This window comes from Thalassophryne amazonica, chromosome 7, assembly GCF_902500255.1.
Source record: "Thalassophryne amazonica chromosome 7, fThaAma1.1, whole genome shotgun sequence".
Classification (NCBI taxonomy): domain Eukaryota; kingdom Metazoa; phylum Chordata; class Actinopteri; order Batrachoidiformes; family Batrachoididae; genus Thalassophryne; species Thalassophryne amazonica.
The window spans coordinates 80107037-80124705 of record NC_047109.1 but is presented as its reverse complement, the minus strand read 5'-3'; the positions used below and the strand labels follow the sequence as shown (position 1 = coordinate 80124705).

Below are 17669 nucleotides of genomic sequence, written 5' to 3'. Positions count from 1 at the left end.
CTCTAGACTGACAAAAATACATATATGACGCTGGTTGTTGCTATTTAATCTTCTGATTTCCAGAAATGATCTCTGTTTTTACTACAAAGCAGGGGGATGACAGTCTCAAACCACTGATCAAACATGTTTGTTAATGTTTGTTCTCCATATAATTGATTCATTCAACACACAGCTGCTCACCTCAGGGGTTCCTGGGTTTGATCAGTAGGACGGGGGGACTGACGGACGCGGTGTTACTCCCAACATGTCTCTGCAGAACATGAGTAATTTTTTTTTTAGCAGAACAGCTTGCTAAATGTTTGCCTGCACTGATTATTGAACTAAAACATCAGTGAAATGTATAAATCCAGAGTTTTCTTCAGAAATATGAGCTAACATTGGGAGAAAAGTGAGCTATCTTACGGACAAAGTTAGGAACAAACAACAGGCTAACATTCCAGAACTTTCCATCACAAACCCACCTTTTCTGTGAAAGAATTGGGTGATATACTGTCGACCCTTTGCTTCTTTCTCCTGTCTTGGTGTAATTTTATTATTTCTTTTTCTTTTTTTTCTTTTTTTTTTTTGCTCTCTGAGCTGTCTTGTCTCTCCTCCTGCACTCACTGTCTGTGAAAGTTTCTGCAGCAGTCTGAGGCAGTAGGTGGACTGAACCATTTTACGTAAATACAGTGGGGGGGCGGTGAGCATTGAGAAATGTTTCCAAAACAAATCAACTTAGTGTTACCAATACATTGTAAATAAAATATATGTGTGATTGTAAGTTTATAAGTCAGTGTTATATTATTTTGTTAGTATTAATTGTATTAGGGGCCTCTCTGGCCCTTGTCATTCATGGGCCCCTAGAATCCTTCTCCTTATTCTCCCTGTTTCAGCACCCCTGGTGATAACTATAAATGCAGAGGAATAGTTAATTTTAACACTGTGTAAGTTGAATTAATTCAGGATTTTTCTGTGTACACTTGAACCCTTTTTGTTTGAGGGTTCCATCCTGTCCTCTTGTTTTGTTAGCACCTTGGGGCAACTGTTTGTTGTGATTTGGCGCTATATAAATAAAATTGATTTGATTTGATTTGTTATCACTATGCATAATGACCGAGATGTATGCTCTCTTTGCTCTCTTTCATAACATAATACAAAATGGGAACATGAAATGGGTTCAAGATATTACATACGGCTTAAATGGGGCGTGAAAGGAATAAAATAAGATTGTAATTTGAGTATGAAGAAATGTGTACAAGCCATGCAGTAAATGATTGGTGCTGATGATGATTGGTTGTATTATTGTAAAATCAGGGCAGAGAGATGTTACGTGTGCATTATGGAAATACTCAAAAAAAAGACCCAGTGGCAAAGATAAAGAAGAAGATAGCAGGAGAAATGGAGTGGATTTTAGATAAGTCATTATGCAGTTTTTCAATGTAGTCGGCGTTGCAGTATTTTGACCCTGAGGCTACAGTGAATGGTAGATGTGGTAAAACTGCACTGTCTAATGCTTAACCCTTCCAGGGCTCAATTATTACTCTCAGATGTTCTCTCTGCCAGACAGCGATGGTCTGCTTCTTGCTGACAAATGATCCATGAACTCCTCTGGAATGGGCTGAATACTCAAAGACACTGTATAGTGAGACCGAGTCAGAGGGCAACCTCCCATCTTGACTCTAATTACAGTGGCCAAGTGCAGCTGCTTTCATGAGCAACTGGAAAGACTAATTAGAAAAATATCAAGTCTGTGAAGGAAACTGTGTTCATTCAGAGCAATGCATTAGTAAACATTGACAAAATGTGCAGTAGTAGAAGACATTTACAGAGCATACCTCTGCAATCATCTAAGCAATCCATTCATTCAACCATCATCCATCCATCCATTTTCTTCCGCTTTATCCGGAGTCGGTGTTAGGTATTTTCTCCTCCAAACATTTTTAAAACCTTTACCAAGACAAACAGAGTCAAGAAACACCAGTGAGACAGAAAGTCAAATTTTACGCGCGGAGTGCGGCCAGGCTGTACACCAAGGCTACACTAAAGTCTGGCCTGCTTTTCCGCTCTTTTTATTAAGAGACGCCCTCATCACATAAACAAAAAACTTGTCCTAAGGGTGGGGGTGATGACGCAAGACAAGTTTCTTCCCGTAACATAAACGCATACGTCAATAAGTGCAGCTGTAAGGAAGGACACTTTCTTTTACACAGGTCAGCACATCTCGTTCGTCTGTTGCAGTTATCAGCTGTTCTGCATCTGCCTGAAGTGTCCTGTCCTTCACACTCCTTCACACTAAGCACCACATCACAACAGTCAAAACGTTCTCTTACTCCCAGTCGTTAGAGGCTGCGAAAACAAAGTTATATTATAATAATAAGTACATCCAGCCCTTCATTCCCAGCTCAGATTGACCCCAGAGTGCTAAAACAAAATTGAATTCTCAGGCTTGGTTAAGACAGGTGCAAAACAGCACAACACCGTTCTCATGAGAAAGAAGACAAAGCTAAAACAAGGTTGAATAACACATACATTCTCAGGGTGAAGTGCAAACAGCACAACACCGTTTTCATAAGAAAGAAGACGAAGGTACAAATGTTTAACAGTGATAACATATATATATATATATATAAAATCCTTAACAGTCGGGTCGCGGGGGCAGCAGCTCAAGCAAAGCTGCCCAGACCTCCCGATCCACACACACAGCAAAATAAGAAAAATAATCCAAACTCTAGCCACATTGTCTTGTATTAAGTAAAAAACATCTGCCAGTGAAGTAAGAAAAATTTACTTGGTTAGAATTCTCAAAAATAGCAAAATGTCTAGACACTGAATAATCAAAATGTGCCTTAAAACTAGACAGAATTCTTATTTTAAGATTAGCCCCTGTCTTAAAATAAGGAAAACAATTTTGTTCCTTTGTTTGGATGATTTGAAATCCATTACCTTTCCTTGTTACTGGTTAAATATCAGAATCAAAATCAGAATCGCCTTTATTGTCATTGTAATTTCCATTACAACGAGATTTGAGTGCAACTCCAAAAAGGTGCTTTCCGTGGTGTGAGTAATTTTTAGCCAAATAACAGATAGTGAAATTTAACAGTAAATTATTCAGAGTATATGTACAACTAATATAAACATAAGGTAAAATAAGATGAAATAAAATGTGGACCAAGTAAAATGTAAAACGAGAATTATATACAACTGTGGAATCATATTGCACGGGAAAATTACACATGGTTTACAGATATTGCACAAGAAGCTTGAAAGGTGCGGATTAGAGTGATTTGTTATTGTTCAGTGCAGTGATCGCTCTGGGGAGAAAGCTTGATATCAGCTGGAAAAACGTATTAAGAAAAAGAGAGATACATTTTCCCAAAATAAGACATTTTTTCTTATGTAAAAAATGCTTGACAAGATTATTTTTCTATTTAGACAAAAACTAAGTCAAATTTTCTTTAGATATCAGTTTTTCCAGTGATAAAGATCTGCTTATCCTTTCGAAGATGAGAGAGGTCAGTACATTCTGAACAGGTCTCCATTTAGGCACAGGAATAACACATTAGACAATCACACGCTCTCACATTCACACTTACAGGCAATTTAGAGTCACCGACGAGGCACATCAGGTCTCAAGCGTACCATGAATCATGTTCTCTATTATTCTGAAATCATTTTGATTGTTTGTGGAGGAAGGCTGCCTACGGCTGAATTTTATCAGGATTGCTTGGATGCAGTTGAGTAAGTTTATCAAAAGTTTGGCTGCTGTCAAAGAAACAAGCAAACTAAAAAACAGCTTTATGGGAGGTGAAAATTCAAGTCTAGTAGTGTAATGCTGTAGCGCATCTTTAGGAATGTTTGTCAGCAGAAATGGAATATAGCATTGATAATCTGTTCATTAGTGTATGATCCCTACAACACTGAACTGATGTGTTTTCACAAGCTTAGAATGAGCCCTTCATATGTACATGGGAGCGAGCCCCCTATGGAGGCCGCCATATTGATATGTCCAAAGAGACACACTTACTCCATGTTTCCCATTTTGCAGCACGACCAGAAAACAGAAGAAAAATCAGACAAATCACTGGTTGCTCTCCTCCACTGGTTGCTCGTGCAGTCTGACAAGTTTGAGAACCCTCGTTTTTGTGAAATGGAGAATCATACATAAGGGAGCATGAATCTCTGTTGTCAAAGAGGTGAAAATGTGAAAGAAAACAAATTATAGCCAGAGATGATATAATTAAATCAGGGGCCTCACCAATAGATGACAGTAAACATCTAGCTTTAAACATAAATACTGTATTTTCTGAAGTATAAGTTGTGGGTTTACTGACACAGGAGTAGTTAAAACAAGGGAGCAGCCGGAGGGACTTACTGTAAATTGCGGGTTTATTTATTTATTTTCTTGTTTGTTTGTTTTTCACTAGTTTGGGAGGTCATCTGACTTATATACGGAAAAATTATTATTAATAACAATAATAATTCTAATACCTATTTATATTGGACTTTCACAGGAATGAAAACACTGAATAAAATAAACTATGCTGTATGCAAGTCTACGTAACACTGCGCTACTGTACACCTAGCCTCCGCATTTGTACGCTACCCTACGCCCTACCCTTGGGGGAAGTGATGGTCTAGTGGTTAAGGTGTTGGGCTTGAGACCAGAAGATCCTTGGTTCAAATCCCCACCTGACTGGAAAATCACGCAGGGCCCTTGGGCAAGGTCTTTAATCCCCTATTGCTCCCGGTGTGTAGCGAGCGCCTTGTATGGCAGCACCCTGACATCGGGGTGAATGTGAGGCATAATTGTAAAGCGCTTTGAGCGTCTGATGCAGATGGAAATGCGCTATATAAATGCAGTCCATTTACCTACGCCAGTCCGGTGAAAAATACTTTTAGGTTTTTTATCAGTACATACCTGCATTGCTAGATTTTATTTATCCCGGTGGATTCTGCTGAATTTTGCAGACAGTGAAGCTTCACAACCACAGAGGCAGACGAGGCAGGCCAAAACTACAGAAGAAGAAGATGCGGACCAAAGCACCACCCGCGCGCAAAACATACGCAACCATTCTTGCATAATGGATACACAGCACAATGCAGCTCTACACAGACCCGGTGTGAAAGGGGCTTAAGCTACCTGTTTGTATCTGTGGACATGACACTTACAACCCCTGGCAAAAATTATGGAATCACCAGCCTCGGAGGATGTTCATTCAGTTGTTTAATATTGTAGAAAAAAAAAAAACATCACAGACATGACACAAAACTAAAGTCATTTGAAATGGCAACTTTCTGGCTTTAAGAAACACTATAAGAAATCAGGAAAAAAAAATTGTGGCAGTCAGTAATGGTTACTTTTTAGACCAAGCAGACGGAAAAAAATATGGAATCACTCAATTCTAAGGAAAAAATTATGGAATCATGAAAAACAAAAGAACGCTCCAACACATCACTAGTATTTTGTTGCACCACCTCTGGCTTTTATAACAGCTTGCAGTCTCTGAGGCATGGACTTAATGAGTGACAAACAGTAATCTTCATCAGTCTGGCTCCAACTTTCTCTGATTGCTGTTACCAGATCAGCTTTGTAGGTTGGAGCCTTGTCTTGGACCATTTTCTTCAACTGCCACCAAAGATTTTCAATTGGATTAAGATCCGGACTATTTGCAGGCCATGACATTAACCCTATGTGTCTTTTTGCAAGGAATGTTTTCACAGTGTTTGCTCTATGACAAGATGCATTATCATCTTGAAAAATGATTTCATCATCCCCAAACATCCTTTCAATTGATGGGATAAGAAAAGTGTCCAAAATATCAACGTAAACTTGTGCATTTATTGATGATGTAATGACAGCCATCTCCCCAGTGCCTTTACCTGACATGCAGCCCCATATCATCAATGACTGTGGAAATTTACATGTTCTCTTCAGGCAGTCATCTTTATAAATCCCATTAGAACGGCACCAAACAAAAGTTCCAGCATCATCACCTTGCCCAATGCAGATTCGAGATTCATCACTGAATATGACGTTTATCCAGTCATCCACAGTCCATGATTGCTTTTCCTTAGCCCATTGTAACCTTGTTTTTTCTGTTTCGGTGTTAATGATGGCTTTCGTTTAGCTTTTCTGTATGTAAATCCCATTTCCTTTAGGCGGTTTCTTACAGTTCGGTCACAGACGTTGACTCCAGTTTCCTCCCATTCGTTCCTCATTTGTTGTGCATTTTTGATTTTTGAGACATATTGCTTTAAGTTTTCTGTCTTGACGCTTTGATGTCTTCCTTGGTCTTCCAGTATGTTTGCCTTTAACAACCTTCCCATGTTGTTTGTATTTGGTCCAGAGTTTAGAAACAGCTGACTGTGAACAACCAACATCTTTTGCAACATTGCGTGATGATTTACCCTCTTTTAAGAGTTTGATAATCCTCTCCTTTGTTTCAGTTGATATCTCTTGTGTTGGAGCCATGATTCATGTCAGTCCACTTGGTGCAACAGCTCTCCGAGGTGTGATCACTCCTTTTTAGATGCAGACTAACGAGCAGATCTGATTTGATGCAGGTGTTAGTTTTGGGGATGAAAATTTACAGGGTGATTCCATAATTTATTCCTCAGAATTGAGTGAGTCCATATTTTTTCCCTCTGCTTGGTCTAAAAAAGTAACCGTTACTGACTGCCACAATTTTTTTTCCTGATTTCTTATAGTGTTTCTTAAAGCCAGAAAGTTGCCATTTGAAATGACTTTAGTTTTGTGTCATGTCTGTGATCTGCTTTTTTTCTACAAAATTAAACAACTGAATGAACATCCTCCGAGGCCGGTGATTCCATAATTTTTGCCAGGGGTTGTAATAGACACTGTCTGAGTCCACCAAGCTGGTAACTCTTGGCTGGGGAAGTAATCGGTGGTGGACTGGCGTCCCCTTCAGGGACAGTCGCAAACTCTCATCTGCTTCACACTGGTCTCTGTCTAGGACTTGCTCTCTGTTATTGTAGAAGGCTCATGAAAATACATTTTCATAATGTATCACATTCAGTCAACGATTTTCATATTTTATTGATAGCACGGTGGTGCTGGTGACTTAATATGTCTATGTGTCCCGCACAGACTCGTGGAATGCACTGCAGCTGAGCCCCAGAGTCGCTGGCGGCCGCACTGACGAATCACAGAGCACTTTTGGTGACTTTCTTCCACAGAATGTAGCTCTTGTCTGCCGAAAACACTCCAGATTTATGGATATTGGAACAAAGTCGCTTAAGGGGTCTGACAAGTTGCCAGATGAAGCAACAAATCTGCTACGTTGGCAACAGTGGATTCAATGTTTGCAAGAGGGAAATTTGGCCATTTTGGTTTCACAGTAAAAACCTTGCAAAGCCCTCATGATAAAAATATTTTATTGTGAAGTACATGCCAAAACGAGTGAGTTTGAATGAGCAGCACAATGACTTGTCATGAATGAAAAAATGTTTAAATCGTCTACAGCTTTATAGGGATCTGCTCCTGTGTTTATTGGTTTTTATCCCAGGCCTGTTCCAGCCCTTTGACCTACAGATAATACAATCAGTACATAATCCATCTAACAATCCAACATTACCTCCTTAGTGAATGAAGAAATGCCATTATCAGCACTGATGTGTTGTGTGCTTTTGTGTGTACACATACTGCAGGTGCACTTTAACACGCGGTTTGTAATGAAAACCCTCATGACTATCTGCCCCGGGACGGTGCTGCTGGTCTTCAGCATCTCTCTGTGGATCATTGCTGCCTGGACCGTACGTGTGTGTGAGAGGTCAGTCGTCATTTGTGTGCTTGTGTGTGTCTGTGTTGGACTAAACTGTAAACTCATCTAACCAAATTCACTTGGCAGAAAGTGTAATCTGAGACATGTGTGCACATTAATCCCTCATTAGGCTTTAGTTTATGAGGCTTCTGAACAGTTGTCCATTTTCTTCTCTATAACTCAACATGAGTCAGTTTTCCATCAGTAAATTGTCTTTATTTCAAGATTTTCTGTGTACACACATTGACGGGATAGATTCATTTTCATAATGTGGTAATGAATTTGACTGTTTTATTTAGCCCTTGACCAAAACCAGTTTTGGCATAGAGGGTCTATCAGACTTAGCTGTTCCTGTCTGCTCTGGTATTGATCCTTGATGTTACTGCAATACCCTTTGGTGAAAATATAATCAACAACAAGTCACATTTGCTTTTCAAATAACTGCGTTTAGTGAGCATTGTTGCATAAAGTAGGATGCTGTTGAAGCTCAGAGTTGTACTACTGTTTTGGACAGACTTATTGTAAAGTAAAAGGTCACAGTAAACATTACAGGAAGCAAAATGGTGGAAGCACAGGTGAGACTGCGTATGACTTGGGCAGGACACATGAAACCCAAACACAACAAGCTCATCTAACAGGCTGACCTTTGTTTGAGTGTTTATTAAATCATATTTTTAGGTGCTAACCAGTGGTTCTCATAGCGGTTTTGATTTGTTGTGGCCATTAAAAATTATCACCTGTTTCTTTCCTCAGTAATCGTGGATTAACAACCTAATATCACAAAGCTACCAATAGCCACTACAAATACGAACACGATTAGTACTTCATTCAACAAAAATGTAACCTGCATTGGTTTATCGTTCACTGGACTCATATTCACAGTTCCCAACATGGGAGGCAGGCGCTCTAACCACGAGGCTAAAACCCAGGGCAAGTTGGCACTGTACATCACTGCACAGCACCTCCTGCTGGCAACCATTGCACAAATATTGGCACACAAACATTTTAAATGATCTGTTCAGAGAATTAACCACTGAATGAGCCATATTATTACATACATATATTTGAAATAAAATGCTCAAAAAAAGATGGGCCTTCACAGTAGGTGCATCCTGAGCTCACTTCTGAATGACCACAGCATCAACAGATGAGCAAAAAAATAAAAATGAGTGAATGAATGAATGAATGAATGAATGAATTGATTGATTAAAAACACACAAGCTGTCGCTCAAAGCAGTCACACCCCCAATATTTTATCAGAACTGGGCTTGGTTAGTGAATGTGATAATGAACATGATGATGATGCTGATATCTGGAAGGCCATAAATACATAGTTAAATATATATCACTGGATTTGGTCTTACATGTATTTTGATTGAAGATGTTTTCACTTATTTAGTTTGCTTCTGTTTTGCCACAAAAAATGTCAGCACCCATGGCCAGTATTTACAGTCTTTTCAAACAGTTTGTTCTCTGAGTAATAGATTGACACCCCCCCCCCCCCAAAAAAAATAAAAAAAATCATAACCCATAAAAATTGTAATAAATTCCACAAAGGTCCAGGTCAAGACTTAAACTTCAGTCTGTGTACAATCATCTCTTTGTTATCTTGGTCATTTGCATAAAAGTCATGTTCTTTCAAAATTATGCTCCACATGGTATGATGTTTTGGTGAAATAGGTGTCCAAGTAAAATGTCTTTTCTTTAATTGACCAAGACATGTTGGGGAAGATGATTGTTCCAATCATCTTTTTAGGATTTATTACCATTTTTCTGGGTTCTGGGTTTGTTTTTTGTTTTGTTTGGGGTTTTTTTTTGTTGGTTACCCTGTATAATATGGTCTTTGCAGTTTTTTGTTTGTTTGTTTGTTTGTTTTTTTACTTTTGCATCATGCATTCCAACTAAGAGGTATTTGTGCTACTACTACTACTACTACTACTACTAATAATAATAATAATAATAATCTATAATTTCTCAATCACTAATACTTAATTATCATTTAACAAATTAGGATATAATTAAAGCTCCAGATGATACTCTTGTTTTTATTCAACTATTTTCTATGTCAGTGGTTGCAGTGGTCATTGGGAACCATATGACTAATTTTGCTTCATAAAAATCATTATCCTTCTGCTCATACTGTATTTACATTTATGGTAATCCTATTTTAGACAACTTTTTTTCAGCCAGTGGTAACAAGAAACAATCTTGCTGAATTCTGTTTTCAAATTCAAGTTAACATTTTCAAATTCCATATGATTAAACTTTTTTCAAAACCAGTTTGGGATGCTATTGAAGCTCCAGGTCATACTCCATGTTTTGATGTTTTGATCTACTATTTTAGCTACAGTGAACAATGTTGCTTCTCTCCTTAAAAATAATAATCATTTTTAAAAAGTTTTAAATTACTTGTACTTAAGCATCACAGAGTAATTTGGGATTCTGCTGAAGCTCAAGGTTGTACTCTTGGTTTTGATCTACTTTTTCCTTGGTTAGTGGCCACAAGTTGCTGCTCTGAATGAAAAAGAACCAAGTTACAATTTTCAGATTGTTTAATCTTGCTTTTTTTTTTTTTTTAAGTAGAAATATGCTTTATTATTGTAGCTTGGTGATATACCTCATGGTCACACATTGAAGAGCATGTGCAATGTTCAAAACAAATTATCCGGTTAGATTTAAAGTTAAATCACATTGCGTGAGTTGTGCTACGCTGTTTGTAATATTGTGCCATCAAATGGAAAACATCCATCCTGATGTGGATAAATGGTCGGAGATAATCAGGAAAACATTGGAAATTGTTAAACAGTTAATAAGCTTGATTAAATGCATCATTGGCTCACTGCTGGGAAGGCAGTGTTTAGTCCACATAGTTTAATGAACATTTCCTCTCCTTGCCACACCAAATTGAATAACGGAGGGAAAAAAACATATAAAACTCAATTAAACTGCATCAAATTGGGTGCAAAGATGCAAATTTGGTTAATGTATCCCTTCAGACTAGAGAAGTGGCTGTGTTTGCTCACAGCATACATGACCCTGCTAACACACAAGGCTAAAATTTTGTATTTTGCTTTTAAATGGTCTTTTAGCACTTTTTAAAGATCTCCACCAGGTTGGTTGCTATGGTAACAATGTTGTGCATATGTCTGAAATGATGGAGGCAAGAGCTGCAGTAATGCTGATATGTTGTGTTATGTGTCAGGTAAAATTGAGGAGCATTTGCATGAAGTTTGACACACACATTTGTAGACCAGACCCCGGTGCAGTACTGTGTGTATAATATTGATTTATATCTTTTATTATTGTCTGACCTTAATCTCGTTTAGGTATCATGATGCACAGGATGTGACCAGTAACTTCCTGGGGGCCATGTGGCTTATCTCCATCACTTTTTTGTCCATCGGCTATGGCGACATGGTTCCTCACACTTACTGTGGCAAAGGAGTCTGTCTGCTCACTGGAATCATGGTCAGTATGATGTTTCTTTTCCTTTGGCATCACCCTCTCCTTGTTCAAAGGTCAGCTGTTTAGAGAGCATGTCGTCATTTGTGAGCGGATTCTGCCATTTGTGTAATTTGGGCAATCCTCCATGAGTTCTCCTGCATCTGTGCGTCTGTGTGTTCAGTGTGTGTAGGCGTGCCAGCGAGAAGTGGTTTGTGTTTGTGTGTGTCTGTGACTCCATGCACATTACTCTCCTGTCTGTCCTCATTGCATAATGAAGGTCCCACCTTTCAATGTGCCACATCCTCCTACACTCTTTCTCCCTCCTTTATTTTCCTTCTGTACCAATATCTGCTTTACCGTCTCTCTCTCTCCTTTTATTTATCCCTTTAGCGCTTTCCTCTCTGTCCGTCTCTCCTTCCCTTAGGGCATGTGTTTATTTCTATCTACCGTCCATCGGAGCTTCACTGTTTATGCAGTGGACTGTTCCTCTGTTTGCTTCACTTCACAGATGCTCTTCTTTTCTCTATTTTTCTTTCTGTTTTGATATTTTTGGGGGGCACTGTTTCTTTTTAGTTCCATCTCTTTTATCACCCTCTCTTCTTTCTTATATGCTCTTGTTCTTTTTGCCTAACTTATTCCATGCATTAACAAAACAGTTTTTAGGTTATTAGGTTTGCTTTTTGTCCCCCTGCTATGAAATACAGGCAATATAGCGATCTACATGTCTGTCCGTCCGTCCATCCGTCTGTCCGTTTTCACTTTTTATCGCGATATCTCAAGAACCAGTTGAGCAGTTTCATTCATATTTAGCATAAGGGTGTACTTGGGTGATCCTTCGACGCCAGTCAATTACAGTGACCTTGGGGTCAATTTCAAGGTCACAGCGAGATACTCAACATATTGCCATTGCCATCCTTGTTAGTGTGATTTCATTAATATTTAGCATAAGGGTGTACTTGGGTGATCCCCCAGACCAGTCGATTATGGTGACCTTGGGGTCAATTTAATTAGATTAGATTAGATATACTTTATTGATCTCACAGTGGAGAAATAACGTTTACACTTCAGTTACCTCAGACAGCAATTACTCCACAATTATTACTTGTTTACCGTAATAGTGGCACACATCAGAATTAAAGGCAACACATACACATTTGACACTGTTTATGTGCACTAAGTTTGAAGAAGTCCGTTATCCGAATTGAGGCAAGTGGGTGAAGGCCACGCAGCAACCCTGAGATGCACCGCCATCAATTAAATTTTTAGGTCACAGCAATATATTCAAGATTTTGTCTTTGTAACATTTGTTAGCGAGATAACTCAAGCACATCAAGAATGTGAAGAAGATGTGTTTAAGTGGACAACCGACATAGTCAACAGGATTTATCCTTAAGCCCCTTTCACACCGGGCCTGATTTGAGTTGCGTATTCTGCGTATCTAATAAGGCAGGAATGTCTGTGTCAGTTGCGCGCAGCAGGGGGGGTGAAGCTTGAGGAGGTGAGAGTGCCGAGTAGCTGCAGCCAGACTGTAATGAGCAGGTGTACGTGCTGATTTCACTTCTCGTTTATATTTCTTCTTGTGCAGTGCAGCAGATGTGCGCTCTGATTGCTCTAAAAATGAATATTTCTTCCTGGGACCGCGGAGCTGCAGCTGGCATTCGTGTGCACAAACTGTTCGTGAGTGGACATGGAGATGTCCCCTGTGAGGAGTTATACTGGATGTGGACATGTCCTGTCGCTGGTCTGTGAGCAGAACGTAATGGACTTGATTTAACACAATCGTGAGAGAACTGGAGGAGGTGATCACGAGGACCTCCAGCCAGGCTGTTATTTTTTTTTTTCCTTTTAATTGTTCACATGTGCTCTTTGATTGGTGTAGTTTTACTGCATTGTGTACATGGTATAAAAAGTAATATCCTGTGTGATTTATAGCTCAGCAACAATGGAGCACAGCAGGAATGATAAATTGACATTGGGTAGCGTTATGTTGTGTGGGTGTGGCATCCAGTCATGTTAAGTACCATTACGTTGCCTCAACTTGCAAGAAAAATTTTTTATTTTTTGCGTCTGTTTCGCATCACCCTTTGCGTCCCTCATGGTATTGTGGTGTTAGGTTGTATCAACTTAGCGTCGTCATGACGCCGCATAACGCAACTCGAAGCAGGCCCGGTGTGAAAGGGCTTTAGTAACCTAATGGCTAATGGTTTCCCTATTAGCCATGTGTCTTCAGTTTTATGGAGCACTTCCTATATGTTCCATAATGTGAAAAGAAGAAATTGAAACGCAAGAATGTTTGCAATGAAAACAAAAAATGCTCCATTGCCAGTCTTTGCTAAAACCTGCCATACAACTCTTTTTCAACCTGTTTTAATTCATATTGAATGCTATAGGTCTCTTACTTCCAGATTATGTGAAGTTGCTTCCTTATTGCTCCATTGTGTGTTGTTCATTTGCAAGCACTGGATCCCGCTTTGTATTACTGATTTGTGAGGGCCGGGGGTATATGTCAACTCAGATGACTCTTGTTAAATGTAGACATTATGCTTGTTAATATAAACACATAGTGATGGAAAATAATAGAGACTAGAGCGGACATAGTTGACGTCCACCATCTTGTTTGAGGAGTTGCCTTGGCATTTTTGTGTGAAAATCAAATACTGTGAATGGTCTTGTGTAACCTTACTTTTTATATAAAACACTGTATTAGTTACCATGCATAGTTTCAATGACTATTCTTGGGCATGGGAACTGAACATTTATCACTGTGATTTCTTCATATTTCAGTTGCGTGTTTGCGTGTGACAAAATTATCCCATGATCCACAAAACAATAAAATAAAATAATGTGAAAATACTCAGTTTTGCCTCCGTGTCGAGTGAAGAAGCCGTGCGCGCTCATCAATATAGGTGTTCTACCTGCCAATCAAAAGGATTCTGCCAACAAGAATTAACCGTTCTGACACGTATAAAAAAATGTGTATCACTGACCCGAACCACTCGGCGGAAACGGGGCTGTCATTAGCCTGTAAAAATCCATAAATTAATCCACAAATTAATGGGACTATTAAGATAATGTTCCGGTGCTGATATCACTTCCTCCTTCTTCTCCAATGTCGGGACTCACCAAGAAGTTGCTGGTTTTTAGTGGCACACAGTTCAAAATCCAGATATTTACCTCTTCATTAACTGTGCACCAGGAAAGGATATATTTCAAACTGTTGTTGAATTTTAGTCGTAAATACTCAAAAAAAAAAAAAAAATTACATATCATGTCACCTTTAATTTAAGGCAGTTATAAAGACAAAAAGGGGTCCACCCCAGGACTTGCAAGGTGTTCCTAATAAATCTGCACAAAGTAGGAATATTTTGTGTGGTTGAGTGTTAAGGTCTGGACGCAGGTTGTGGAGCGGTCCAGCGTCTGACCGAACCCAGCGCCAAACAACCAGAAGCAGCTCCAAAAGAAACAATTTATTTTTCTTCCCACTGTGCTATACACAAATACAAAATAAATGAGTCTGGTGGGGTGAAGAGGCGGCGCGCTCTCCCCGCGCCTCAACGGATCGGAGCCCGAACGTTCTGGACTCAGGAGTTCCGCCGACACCCCAGGTGGCTTTTCCCAAGACTGTACTCTGTGAAGGAGGAACAGAGGTGAAGTTATTCAGTACTTATATCAAGAAAAACTATGAATGAATGAATGAAAACTGTTTATTTCGAACATTTGATACAACAACAATTACAAGATAGATCAGTAAAGACAACAACAAAAAAGTTCCTACTGTGTACCCAACATGTCCGAAAAGGGGTAGGGTGAAGCATCAGCTTATTTATCCCTACCCCTTCTTCCCCACAACCAGTAATACCCTTTGCCACATATACACATAGATTCCTACACACCTAAACCGATATCAATATATATATATATACATATATATACACATACACATACATATACACATCAACATACATACACATATACATACACATATATACACATATACATATATACACATAAATATACACCTACACATACCTACTTACATACAAAATACTATATATTTACAAGCCGAAGCAAAAAACAAAAACACCCTAACCCTCATTACCCTTCCTCCTCCCTATACCCAGAAAAAACCATATTTTTGTACCGCTGTTTGAACTGGTTCATGCTTGGACATTGCTTGAGCCCCACTCCCAATCTGTTCCACATCCTCACCCCACAGACAGAAATACAGAAACCTTTTAATGTTGTTCGTGCCCACTGATGCTTTAAATTAAATTTCCCCCTCAGACTGTAATCCCCTGATCTGTTAAAAAACATATTTTTAATATTTGCTGGAAGTAAATTGTTTATTGCTTTATACACAATTTGTACTGTTTGAAAATGAACCAAGTCTGTAAATTTTAAGAATTTGGATTGTAAAAATAGTGGATTTGTATGATCTCTATAGCCAGTATTATGAATAATTCTTATAGCTCTTTTCTGCATTACTGATAGTGATTGTGTTGTACCTTTATAAGTATTACCCCATACCTCTGCACAGTACTGTAAATATGGTAAAACCAGTGAGCAGTAAAGAATGCGGAGTGAGTTGTGGTCCAGAATATGTTTCGCTTTGTTAAGAACTGAAATGCTTCTTGACAGTTTACTTTGTATATGTTTTATATGAGTCTTCCAGTTTATCTTATCATCTATTATCACCCCCAGAAACTTATTTTCATGTACCCTTTCAATATCTACCCCCTCGACTTGTAACTGAACCTGTATGTCTGTATTACAATAGCCAAATAACATGTATTTTGTTTTACTTAAGTTTAATGATAATTTATTTCTGTCAAACCATATTTTCAATTTTCCCATTTCTATACTGATCCTCCTCAGTAACTCCTGCAAATCCCCCCCTGAACAAAAAATGCTTGTGTCATCTGCAAATAATACTAATTTTAATATTTTGGAAACATTGACAATATCATTTATATAAATTAGAAACAGTTTTGGACCCAATACTGACCCCTGTGGGACGCCACAAGCATTGTCCAAGCATGATGATGTATATTCCCCCAACTTCACAAACTGTTTTCTGTTACTTAAGTAGCTTCTCACCCAGTGCAACACCAACCCCCTAATCCCATACTGTTCAAGTTTATTGATTAATATGTCATGATTAATTGTATCAAAAGCCTTTTTAAGGTCTATAAATATTCCAACTGAATGTAATTTGTGGTCTATGGCGTTTGTAATCTCCTCAACTGATTCTATTAATGCAAGTGATGTTGAACTATGTGCTCTGAATCCATATTGACTATCAGTAAGTAATTTATGTTTATTTATGAATTTGTCTAATCTATTATTGAATCACTTTTCTAATAATTTGGAAAATTGTGGAAGCAAAGAAACAGGTCTATAATTTGTGAAGTGGTGTCTATCCCCAGTCTTATACAGCGGCACAACCTTAGCTATTTTCATTTGATTGGGAAATTTACCGGTTTGAAATGATAAATTACAGATGTATGTTAATGGTTCTACAATCCATTCAATGGCCTGTTTTACCACCACCATATCAATTTCATTTAAATCGGTAGATGTTTTATATTTACAATTATTCACAATGTCTATAATTTCATTTCCATCCACTGCTGTGAGGAACATTGAACAGGGATTTCTTTCTATGAGATTATTATCCCAATCCTCAGGTTGGGAATCGGGAATTTTTTCTGCCAAGCTTGGTCCAATATTTACAAAAAAATTATTAAAACCGTTGACTACCTCATCCTTATTTTCCTTCTTGACATTATTATCAATGAAATACTGAGGGTAACTCAGTTTTTTATTACCATTTTTGATAATGCTATTTAATATATCCCATATTCCTTTAATATTGTTTTTGTTATTATATAATATGTTACTATAATATTCCTTCCTACATACCCGTATAATATTAGTTAATCTATTTTTGTATTTCTTATATCTATTTTCTGCCTCTTTAGTCTTTAGTTTTATGAATTCTCTATACAGTGTATTTTTCTTATTACATGCATTTCGTAACCCTTTCGTCATCCATGGTCGAGCTTGGATTTTTTGTTTTCTGTAGTCTTGTTTAATTGGACAATTTTTATCATATAATGATGTAAATATTTGTAAAAAAGTTTCATATGCACTATCAACATCACTTTCACTGTATACCTTTTCCCAGTTTTGCTCCTGTAAATCCTTCTTTAGTGTGTTCATGTTTTCCTCTGTCCGCACTCGCCTGTATTTTATTTTCTCCTCTGGCTGATTCCGCCGATGGTTTCTATTATAAACGATGAAAACTGGTAGATGATCACTAATGTCATTGATTAATAATCCACTCACAGTGTTATTCTCAATATCATTGCTGAATATATTATCAATTAAGGTGGCACTATGGGATGTAATTCTGCTTGGCCTGGTGATTTTTGGATATAAACTCATACTGTACATTATACTGAT

General features: G+C 38.2%; 1 protein-coding gene across 1 annotated transcript in view; it reads left to right on the top strand.

Moving 5' to 3' along the window:
- kcnn3 (potassium intermediate/small conductance calcium-activated channel, subfamily N, member 3) overlaps window positions 1-17669 on the top strand; it is a 285265-nt gene that overhangs the window by 198625 nt on the left and 68971 nt on the right. The window contains exons 5-6 of the mRNA XM_034174740.1: window positions 7648-7769; window positions 11087-11228. Of these exons, the coding sequence (XP_034030631.1) occupies window positions 7648-7769; window positions 11087-11228 (264 nt within the window). The remainder of the gene's footprint in view (window positions 1-7647; window positions 7770-11086; window positions 11229-17669) is intronic.